This window comes from Hylobates moloch, unplaced genomic scaffold (genome assembly GCF_009828535.3).
Source record: "Hylobates moloch isolate HMO894 unplaced genomic scaffold, HMol_V3 SCAFFOLD_2, whole genome shotgun sequence".
Lineage (NCBI taxonomy): Eukaryota > Metazoa > Chordata > Mammalia > Primates > Hylobatidae > Hylobates > Hylobates moloch.
Genome location: NW_026652277.1, coordinates 30,610,717 through 30,622,874, shown reverse-complemented (window position 1 = coordinate 30,622,874; position 12,158 = coordinate 30,610,717). Strand labels below are relative to the sequence as shown.

Genomic DNA, 12,158 nt, shown 5'->3' with positions numbered 1-12,158 from the left:
TGGAGATAAGAGGTTTCTGTCCTTTCTCAGTTAATTCTACCTTTGAAGTACATATAGTGGAACTGTTTTCAGAAAGACAAATAAAGAGAAGTACCCTTACTGGATTTATTTCTTTTTTGTAAAGATGGAGAATAAACCACTTTATAATTTCATTGTCCTTCACTGTATTACAGTAATTGTAATTAAGAATATCTTTTGAACTGTAAAAGATATAGAAATGTTCAAAAGGAAGAAAAGCTCATAGTTTTCAAGAGAAATAGTCGTGTTCAGTTTTATTCAGAACTTCTTTATTACACTTCAACTTAATGATTATTGCCTCCTTTGCGTCTTAAAGTTATTTCAATAAGTTTTATTTTTAAAGCAATTCATTGTTTATTATAAATGTACTATTTCCCTCGTTATACTTTTAGTAATATGTGCCATTGAGCATTTATAGATGGCACAAATATATTATCCAAGATCTGTAATGTAGTAAAGTATTTAAATAAAAACAGAAACTATTTCTTATTTGCACAGGCATCCAGTGCATATTTATTAAGATTAATACATATTAAAAATTACATTATTTTTTCAGATCCAAGAAATTGACATAAATAATGAGCAAGAAAATGATTATGAAGAGGATATTGCCTCATTTTCCACATATATTCCTTGTAAGTTTTTCTATGTTTTATATATATATATATGACATATTCCTATATATATCACATATATATGTGACTTATGGAAGATGTAACTGAAAAAGCAAGACTGAAGAGAATGTGGCACGGTATTTAATTAACTGATTGGCTTTTAATTTGTAATAGAGACACTACTACATCATATTGCTAATTTAAATACTTTTAATAAGTTCAAGTTTTAATAATCAAATACTGATTTTTCCTACCCAGAGGGAATACACAAATAACTCTGTTATGACTATGTAGACTATTTGACAACTACATTTTTAAAGTTTTTTAAAAACATATAACCACATTATTTGCAGACCTTAGTTTTCTCAGTTATGAAATGAGACTATTAAACTAGAATACTCTCTAAGGTGTTTCCTGGCTCTAATATCTGTGATTCTACATTCTAATGTCTGAAGAATAATTCAGGATGTTCCTACATGTATATAAACATATATGTGTATATAAACATGTATATATACACATATATACATGTATATATACATATATACACATATACACATGTATACATATATACACACACATATATACATGTATATATAAATATATATAAATGTATTTATATATAACGTATTTATATATATATATATAAATATGTATATACATGTTTATATGTGTATGTAAACTCCACCCATTATGCCAGGTTTTATTGGCATACAGCTCAACAGCTTCACCAGCATGTTTGATAGGAATCTCACATCCAACATTTTTGAAAATTCTGATTCCTGCCATTGCCAAACCTCTCTACCTGCTGACTTCCCCATCTCAGTAAGTGAAAACTCCTTCCCTCCTTTGTTCAAGTCAGTTAAAAAATCCTTGAAAGTCATCCTTGGCATTTTTACTTTCTCTCCTACCCCATATGCAATCAGTCTTACAATACTGTTGACTCTACCTTCAAAGCATTCCCAGCATTCAGCCATTTCTCTCCCCTTTCATTATCCTAGTCCACACTGTCATCAGTTCTCCCCTTGTTTACTGCAATAACACAGTGGAGAACTGGAGGGTCATTGTCACTTCCTACATTGCAAGCTTGGCAATGAACGGAAATTTTTCTATTGTTATGATTCGGGAGGGAGGACTGCTACTGGTATTTATTGGGTAGAGATAGAAGAAATGCTGCTAAATAATGTAGAGAAAGCCTTCAATAGCAACTTCCACATTTGCTGCCTCTGATATTCTATGCTTCTTGAAATGACTAAACACCTTTCATGAAGGACTAAACACTTTTCTGCTCCAAATCCTCCAATACCTCCCCATTGTACTAATAACCTTTCTCATCCCCTACAAGACCCTAATCTTTGTGTTCCCATCTCTCACCATTCTCTTGCTCGTTCACAAACCAATAATGTGCCTGCCTCAGGGCATTTGCACTTTCTATTCTTTCTGTACACTTTCTCCTTATATGCTCAAGGCTTGCTTCATCACTTCTTTCTTCGTTTTATGACACCCTCCTCTTCATTTCACTTTACCTGCTCCTTTTCTTCATTGTACTTATCAACATTTAATATTATATATTATTTATCTGGTTGTTTATTGCCTGTATTCTCTTTCTAAATCACACGCTCAAAGGGATTAGGGCTTTTTATTCACTGTTTTGATTGTATCCCCAGTACCTGTAACAGAACATAGTCTATGCCCAATGAAACATTATTGACCACAAGTTTTTCAAATGATGGGGACCTGCAAATCAAATAAAGTTAAATACAAGTAAATGCCTTCACTAGCATACTTTGGCAAAATAAGTAAACTCTTCAAGTTATTGCAGGACACAAAAAAATGCTAAATATTAAATTAATGGATTAATGCACCAAGCATTAAAGTTATATATCTTATCATTTAAATTATAATAATAGTGATTATAAAGGCCATGATTGAAAATGACCATATATTTATCATGACGTTTAATTTTCAGAATTGACTGTAATAATAAAACATTATTTCAATTCTTTATAAAGAAAAATTTCACTTTTGCTGTTTGAAACTACAAACTCTCTTGTATATGAAACTGTATGACTGGGCTCAAGCCAGTCTCTTTCATGAGTGAGAGGGTGAAGCACAGAACCCTAGCCCAGCGGATTTCCATTGGTATTACCATTATGACAAAGCATGCTAAAACACACCAACTCATTAAATCTGACTTTCCAGGGCTGAAACCCAAGTTTGGGCATATTTGACGACAAGTACCATTCAGATTCTGTTGCTTATTCAGTATTAAGAAACACTGAATATATAAGCAGAAGTGTGGCTAAGAGTAATTTCCTATAGCATGAATGTAATTCTGAGTTGATGACTGATTTGCCCATACAGAAATAATAAAGTTCCTTTTCTAGCCTGAGCAATAATTTTTTTCCATCCATTCCATCATCTACTCCATCAGCATTTCTAGAGACTACTTTATTTCAGGCTTAGTGTTTTGTGTTAAGGATAGAAAGATGAATGAGATCTGTGCAGATAGATTGTACAAAAACAAATAACCATCCACTTTGCCCAGGCTGGTAATTAACGAATCTTGGCTTAGTTCTAGTACTGGAAACTGTATCTTTCTTCTTTCTCACGTGAAAGAATAGAAAGACAAAAAAAGAAAATTCCATATAATAATATGGGCTACCATCGTGGGCATGATTTTTCTACATTCTACAGTGTAATTCTTCATTTTAAAGAAGTCTTTCTTCTCTACATTGTGCTGTTTGGGATTTTAAGCTATATTTTAGCTTAGCAGCATTTTAATACAGCAATTTCTTGCCTTGACAAGGAAAACAATTCGCATATTCAAAGGTCTGTTACAGAGGTTCCAAAGTCTGTTTAGGAATTCCAAAAGACTGTTTTAAATTTTTTGAATCCTTTATTTAGAGAATATTTTTATAAAGAAAATTTAACAAAAGTTTTTTCTGAAGATTTAAAGTCATTGCATTATAATTTCTTTTTTTCTGCTTTCTTCCTGAGTGTTTGTTTGAAGAGCATTCACTGTATGTAATATAAAAACAAATAATGGTATGGTTGTCAGAGTAGAGGGAATTTGGATCATTTGGTTAAATTTCTGGGTAGAATGCATTTATAGGTAAAGAACTGATCCTCAGAAAGATTTACCTACTGTTGGTGATTTACATGCCTTTCTCACCAAAAAAAAATTAACTTTTCCCAAGTAATAGTTCCAAAGTTAATATAGTATCTGTAAATGATTTACTATGAGGAATTATAAAATTATTATAGTTATCTGCAAAGATCAATATATATTCAAATAACTAAATAAGGGTCATAGATTCATTTCTTTTTATCATTTACAAGCAAGTAAAGGTTTGTGTCTTTTTTCTTTATGTTTTCCATCATTTATTATTTTATTGGGTCAGTTATATTGTTTTCTAATAAAAATGCAAGGATGCTATCAAATACATGAATTTGTTCAAACAATAACTCTAAAGAATCAGAATATCGTTATCTGCCTGAGTGTGTCATATACACAGATAGCAAGACATAATGGAGCTTTGACTGTTCATTTGTCAAGTATTTTAAAAGCCCAGAAAGAAATGACTGTTCACGAAAAGTTACACATTTGACAGCTTTTCACTATATCAGGTCATAAAGGTTTTATTAGCAGTACTACTATTTCTGTACAATTTTACAAAATATGAAATGCCTTCAGATGGTGTGTTTAAATGAAGTCATGCAATCTTCATCATAAACAGCCACACAGAACCCAGCATTTCATCTTGAAAGCAGGAAGACATACAGGCAGAGTGCAGATGGAGCTGAGGCAAGTGAAATGGAAGGGGAAGGAAAACAGAATGGATCAGGCATGGAGGCCAAGCACAGCCCACTAGAGGTTGGCAGTGAGAGTTCTGAGGACCAGTATGATGACTTGTATGTGTTCATTCCTGGTGCCGATCCAGAAAATAACTCACAAGAGCCACTCATGAGCAGCAGACCTCCTCTCCTGCCACCGCGACCTGTAGCTAATGCCTTCCAACTGGAAAGACCTCACTTCACCTTACCAGGTAAGTTTAAGGTTAGAAAAAAAAAACAAAACAAAGACAAATCTTTGACAGGCTTACATAGCAAATATTGCAGTGGCAAATCTATACAGAGCAGATCAGCTTTTGAAACCAAGAGCAACATTCTTCCTATTCTTTAAAAACTAAGGCCTGGGAAATGAGGCAAGAGATACCTACCTCTACCTTGTTCTTTTCTTTATTTCCTTCCTTCCTTCCTTCCTTCCTTCCTCCCTCCCTCCTTCCCTTTCTTCCTTCCTTCTCTCACTTTTTCTCTGTTTCTCTCTTTCTTTCTTCCTTGTCTCATTCCAAAGCTTTAAGAAAATAAAACTTGGAAGGAGTCTGTAGTTCTTCATGTAAAATGAACCTCAGGCATTCTGTGGAAAAGGAAATACAACATTGCTTTTAAAACATACTCTCAGTCTTCAGACAAAAAGTGAAATGCTAATGATCGAGAATTTTCAGATGAATCTGGGTACTTTAATCACTTGGTAGCTGTGGGAGAATTAAGCATTAAAGGGTTTGTCCCATACTGCACTGACACCAAAGTTTAAAAACACTGTATACACTATCCAAGTGGAAGAAGAGTCAACATAGCTGTCACTGGCATTTGTTCCCAGGTGAAGGAATTGGGGTGTGGAAAGTGGGTGTGGGGAATCTGTCCTTGCAGAGGGCATGAAGAGGAGCTTCCACATTAGTTTTATCTGCCTGGAGTGTTCAACAGCCTGACAAACTCCCAGCTCCAGGCTCACTCTTACAGTCACAAATTATCATCTACTTTTTGATCATTATTTCATATGAACTTTCCAAATTTATATTTATTTTCCAAATAAAATGTTCTTAAGAAGACAATTTAGTTGAAAAAAAAAACTCCTTATCAAAACCCCATTTTCACTATAATTTAGTTGTTGGGTCCTAGAAGGCTACAAAGTACAAAAACATGACCTTGTTTCAAAAAGTAAATTTTTAAGCAGTGAAATTTAGTATTTGGGCTGGGCACAGTGGCTCATGCCTGTAATCCCAGCACTTTGGGAGGCCGAGGCGGGTGTATCACCTGAGGTCAGGAGTTCGAGACCAGTCTGGCCAACATGGTGAAACCCCATCTCTACTAAAAATACAAAAATTAGCTGGGCATGCGCCTGTAATGCCAGCTACTGGGAAGGCTGAGGCAGGAGAATCGCTTGAGCCTGGGAGGCGGAGGTTGCAGTGAGCCAAGATCATGCCACTGCACCCCAGCCTGGGCAACAAGAATGAGACTCCATCTCAAAAAAAAAAAAAAAAAAAGGAATTTAGCATTTGTGTCCTTGAAGGCTCTCTATGAAGACTCAGGTTTACCAACATAAGCTTTATTAAGCTTATGCACTGTATTTCGAGATGGAAAGTACTGCTTAATTGAAAGCTCTGAAGCCTAATGGATATTCCTCTGATTCATTCATTCATTCAACAGATATTTATTACCTACTATATTTGAAGGTCTTGTGGACCCTTAACATTTATCCATGAAGTAGATATATTAATATTTAGTGGTTAGGGGAGAAAACATCATAAGTTAGTAGTACACTACAAAATTCTGGCATATTTTTCTCATTTTTTCAGATCTGAGTAATTTGCTATAACGAAATTAATTGTCAAAAAGGTAAAATTGTCTTCTGTCAGATTATTTCTCTTAAAAGTGCTAATATTAAATCATATTTTTCCTAATGTAAATTTCTATGTATGGTATGTTGGTTAGCAGGTCTAAAACGACTCTACCAAGGGTCTTCATGAGATATCTAAGATCAGAAATGTAATCTTGGCTAATATATCTCCTGAAAACTAGCAAATATAAAAAGCAAAATAAAATAAAAACTCACTTATTTAATTTAAAAACCCTATTTTTACATTTTATATTCAGTGTTACTTTTATCTTATCTTTTCATAGTACTGATATTAGAAGTGGATAATAAAATGCTGGCATTTTTTCTTAAAAATGTTTTGTTGGTCTTTAAATGCAAGGCTGTAAGCTGTCACTTATTTTTTTGCCAGAGACTTTGTATGTCTTCTTTGGCTAGTGATACCTTCAGGAGTTGTTCTTTATGAGTAGCTTCCATCTGCCATCAAGTTACTGAAGGAAAAAAAAAAAAAACCCATTTCCTCAGTGCTGTAGGCATCAAATTCCTCACCATGGATTTACGGACTTCTTCATTGGAGAAACTAATTAATAACATATAATACTATAGAGCACTTTACAGTTTATAAAGAACCCATTGTTTCTTTTTAACTTCCCAAGAATCTTGGAAAGTAATTATCAGATCCCTCCTTGACTCAGTTCCAAGAAGCCCTATAATTAGAATGTGTCAGTTACTTCTATTAACAGGTCTCCTAGGCTATTATTAGGATTTTTCTCTTTTTTATACAGTCTTGCCCCAATTACTTCAAAAGTTGGAATTATAGAAGTGATTTGTTTTAATCTTTCTTTATTAATATACCACCTGAATTGAGAAAGCTTAGGTCCCACTCTTAACTGAAAAGTATTATCTGATACTTTGGAAAATAAAAAGTAAAATGTATTATTTCTAGTGCAAGGCCAACTTTAGAAATAATTGGGAAGAGAGGTGGGTGGGGAAACAGAGAGTTAAGAGCTCAGGAAATCGGTTCATAAATGTAAAATGGTTGACACATTTCGCTAAAAATGAAACACTGAAAAAGTGGTTCCCACACACTTAATCCAGTTTTACCTGTGTTGCTGTCAGTGAACCAGAAGTCATAAAGTCAAAATCTTTTTTTTTTTTTGAGACGGAGTCTCCCTCTGTCACCCAGGCTGGAGTGCAGTGGCGCAGTCTCGGCTCACTGCAAGCTCCGCCTCCCGGGTTCACGCCATTCTCCCGCCTCAGCCTCTCCGAGTAGCTGGGACTACAGGCGCCCGCCACCACGCCCGGCTAATTTTTTGTATTTTTAGTAGAGACGGGGTTTCACCGTCGTCTCGATCTCCTGACCTCGTGATCCGCCCGCCTCGGCCTCCCAAAGTGCTGGGATTACAAGCCACCGCGCCCGGCCTTAAAGTCAAAATCTTAAAACCATATTATTCATAGGATAAAAGGCAAGCCGTGGTGAATTGAAAGTTAGTGCTAGGCACATCAGTAATTAACACTTCTTAAGTTAAACTAAATGAAACTATAAGAGTTAAGACTCTGTTGGGAGATTATCTTAATTTCGCCTCATAAACTTACCGAAGGCAATTGCTGAATCTCATTTTATTCTGCTCTGCTACTTGTCTTTCCCTTTTTAAGTTTTTCCACTAAAATCTTCGTAAGTAAATTAATTTTGGGAGTATCAGATTCTCACCAAACAAAGGGCAAATTCAAAAAAGAATGAAAATGAAAGAAAAAGCCTTCATTGGCCTGGTAGAGAGCCATTGAAATTCTTTTTAATTTACTTGTTAATCAAAGCATATTATATCTTTGTCTTATTAATAACTGCTACAAAAATATTTTAACATATTCTTATAAAAATATGTCAAGATATTACTGAATGTAAAAACCATCAAAGACTCTGAAACCTATAATTTTATTCTTTTCATGTGAATTCATTGTCACACCATTGATCATCCATGCTGTCTTTTATGTCATGAACTCTACTTTCAGTGTCTTTCATCTATGTTTTTTATTTGTTTATTTTTTTGTTTTTATTTTTGAGGCACGATCTCGCTCTGTTGCCCAGTCTGGAGTGCAATGGCGTGCTTATAGCTCACTATGGCCTCAAACTCTTTGGCTAAAGCAATCCTCTCTCCTCAGTTTCTGGAGTAGCTAGGAGTACTGGCCGCCTAGCTAATTCTTTTGTTTTTGTAGATACTAGGTCTCACTAGGCTGCTCTCAAATTCCTGGCCTCCAGCTATTCTCTTACTTCAGCCTCCCAAAGCACTGGGATTAGGCACAGAAGCCACTGGCCAGTGTCCTTTATCTATGAATAAGGCCCATGTTGGCTTGTAGAAAACAAGAGCTGCATTTTTGAAGGTCAGTTTGTCATAGTCAAAGACCGACTGCTATGAAACCGACTAATGGTGCCTTTGGCTATTTCTCCCTATCCTTTTCAGAGAAATTAAATTTTAGGTGAAATATCCAGTGCAAGCAATATGAAACATGAAACAACTTCAAATGAAAAAAAATCTAAGAATATTATGCTTGAAAAGCACAAGTTTTGAAAGCTGTGGAGTTTGAGACATAGATTTATAACTCGATTTCCTGATATGAAATCATTCTTTATATGTAAAAGTATATATAATATAAAATAATACATAAAGGTATATTTAATATATATAATATAGATAATTATATTTTATACATTAAATATTTATATATGAAATAATATATAAAAATAATATTTTATATATATATATCTCTCTCTACACAAAACAATATGGAAAGTATTTAAATGTTTTAAAAAAATCCATGTCTTAAGCACATGGATTTTTTTAATACATGTATTTTTCTTCTTAATACAATTTAAATTACAAACTGCAGGATGATTTGTTAGTAAGTTACACAGCTCACTTTTTCTGCATTTAGGGGGTGACATATAAATTATTCTCCTGGAGTCACAAGCTCTTCTCTAATATTGTCTCCTATGGCACTTGACTAAGCCACCTTGGGAAGCTCAAAAAAGTGACAGATAGACACCAATAATATTGCATATAACAGAAGAGTAAACACAATGTAAATATTTCATAAACAGGGACAATGGTGGAAGGCCAAATGGAAAGAAGTCAAAACTGGGGTGATCCTGGTGTTAGACAAGAAACAGGAGATGAACCCAAAGGAGAAAAAAAGAAAGAAGATGAAAAAGAGCAGGAGGCGGAGGAAGACCCATATACTTTCGCTGAGATTGATGACAGTGAATATGACATGATATTGGCCAATCTGAGTATAAAGAAAAAAACTGGGAGTCGATCTTTCATTATAAATAGACCTCCTGCCCCCACACCCCGACCCACAAATATACCTCCAAAAGAGGAAACTACACCTTACATAGCTCAAGGTAATTATCATTGTTGTTTGTTACTTGTTAATTTTTTTTGTCCAAAATTTTGAGGATGGGAGGAGGGGATAAGGTGATGCAATTAGTGCTCTAAAACGCCAAAGATTAAACATTTTTTTTCAAGTCACAGCTAAGCCATACTGGCTCATTTTTTTTCACTGAGTTTTTTTTTTTTATTATCATTATACTTTAAGTTCTGGGGTACATGTGCAGAATGTGCAGTTTTGTTATGTAGGTATACACGTGCCATGGTAGTCTGCTGTACTCATCAACCCGTCACCTACATTAGGTATTTCTCCTAATGTTATCCCTCCCCCAGCCCCCCATCCCGCAATAGGCCCCAGTGTGTAATATTCTCCACCCTGTGTCCATGTGTTCTCATCGTTCAACTCCCACTTATAAGTGAGAACATGCGGTGTTTGGTTTTCTGTTCTTGTGTTAGTTTGCTGAGAATGATGGTTTCCAGCTTCATCCATGTCCCTGCAAGGGACATGAACTCATCCTTTTTATGGCTGCATAGTATTTCATGGTGTATATATGCCACATTTTCTTTATCCAGTCTACTATTGATGGACATTTGGGTTGGTTCCAAGTCTTTGCTATTGTGACTAGTGCCACAGTAAACATACATGTGCATGTGTCTTTATAGTAGAATGATTTATAATACTTTGGGTATATACCCAGTAATGGGATTGCTGGGTCAAATGGTATTTCTAGTTCTAGATCCTTGAGGAATCACCTCACTGTCTTCCACAATGATTGAACTAATTTACACTCCCAACAACAGTGTAAAAGCATCCCTGTTTCTCCACATCCTCACCAGCATCTGTTGTTTCCTGACTTTTTAATGGTTGCCATTCTAACTGGTATGAGATGGTATCTCACTGTGGCTTTGATCTGCATTTCTCTAATGACCAGTGATGATGACCGTTTTTTCAAGTGTCTGTTGGCTGCATAAATGTCTTCTTTTGAGAAGTGTCTGTTCATATCCTTTGCCCACTTTTTTGATGAGGGGTTGTTTTTTTCTTGTAAATTTATTTAAGTTCTTTGTAGATTCTGGATATTAGCCCTTTGTCAGATGCATAAATTGCCAAAATTTTCTCCCATTCTGTAGGTTGCCTGTTCACTCTGATGATAATTTCTTTTGCTGTGCAGAAGCGCTTTAGTTTAATTGCATCCCATTTGTCAATTTTGTCTTTTGTTGTCATTGCTTTTGGTGTTTTAGACATGAAGTCTTTGCCCATGTACTGGCTCATTTTTAAATTTAGAAACATAGCGAGTAAAGCAAATAAGAATGATGGACTGGGTTCCGGTTTCTACTTCCTCATTAAGAAGGATAATGACAAGTCTTTCAGGGAACATGAAACCATAGCATATATGTAGAAATTCTACTTGATACTTCCTTCCTAATTCTATAAGAAAGACACTCAACTCCTATAAATAATATGCAACACAAGAACATTTAAATATATGCCACAGATCCACCTGAGAAGCATAATTACTCATATATACTTAATATTTTCAAAAGAAACCATTCTATTCCTTAAGCTGCATGTATTGAGAGATTCATATAAGAAAATTTAGCAAGCATGTGTAAAGTATTTACCAGTATAAAACACACTTATTTAATGATGATCTACTCTTGATATTGTTCAAGAAACTACAACAAATTAGGAAACTATAGCAAATTAATCAACTGTTTCAGCTGAAATAAAACATGAATTGGAACAGTTGTCTAGATTATAGATTATAAAGTCAGGGAATGAACCTTTGCTAGAAATTCTCAGGTGGTCTCTCACAGTTTAATATCTCTAGGTTATTACTATCTCCTTGACAAAGTTGCTAAATACCAGTAAATACTTTTAAAAGAGAAAGTGGATATAGCTTGATACAAAAAGTTAGTTATACTCTAGAAATTTTTGAAGAAATACCTCATCTCCTATACTCCAATGCTTAGGGAGTTTCTCAGGACAAGAATGGAATCCCACGTGGTATTGGTCTACCGTTTGGCCGTTATCTTCCCATCCTTCTATTGGTGGTCATATTCTTGTTTTCCAAGATCTCTGTCTTGTTCTCTGTTGTTCTTTTCTGTAGGATTCTTTTCTCTTTTAGGTGGCATAGGTACAGAGAGATACAATTCAATATCTTTGTTACTGATTTTGCTTCATTTTGTTTTTATTTGTTTTTAAATTTCTTTTGTTCTTACTTTTCCTTCTGCTCTCATATTGTCTCTGTTGTCTTTATTTGTTGTTTGTTCTGCCTGTAACATTTGATACTTCCATCAAATATGGCTATTCTTAGCTATGTTTTCAGTTTAACAATGAAGCACTGGCCAGGCATGGTGGATCACGTCTGTAATCCCAGCACTTTGGGAGGCCGAGGCAGGTGGATCACCTGAGGTCAGGAGTTCAAGACCAGCCTGGCCAACATGATGTAACCCCCATCTCTACTAAAAGCACAAAAAGTTATC

General features: G+C 34.9%; 1 protein-coding gene across 1 annotated transcript in view; it reads left to right on the top strand.

Annotated features, from left to right (window-relative positions):
- Positions 1–12,158, top strand: part of BANK1 (B cell scaffold protein with ankyrin repeats 1) — a 286,830-nt gene that overhangs the window by 230,254 nt on the left and 44,418 nt on the right. The window contains exons 8-10 of the mRNA XM_032177982.2: positions 575–653; positions 4,373–4,681; positions 9,386–9,688. Coding sequence (XP_032033873.1) covers positions 575–653; positions 4,373–4,681; positions 9,386–9,688 — 691 coding nt within the window. The remainder of the gene's footprint in view (positions 1–574; positions 654–4,372; positions 4,682–9,385; positions 9,689–12,158) is intronic.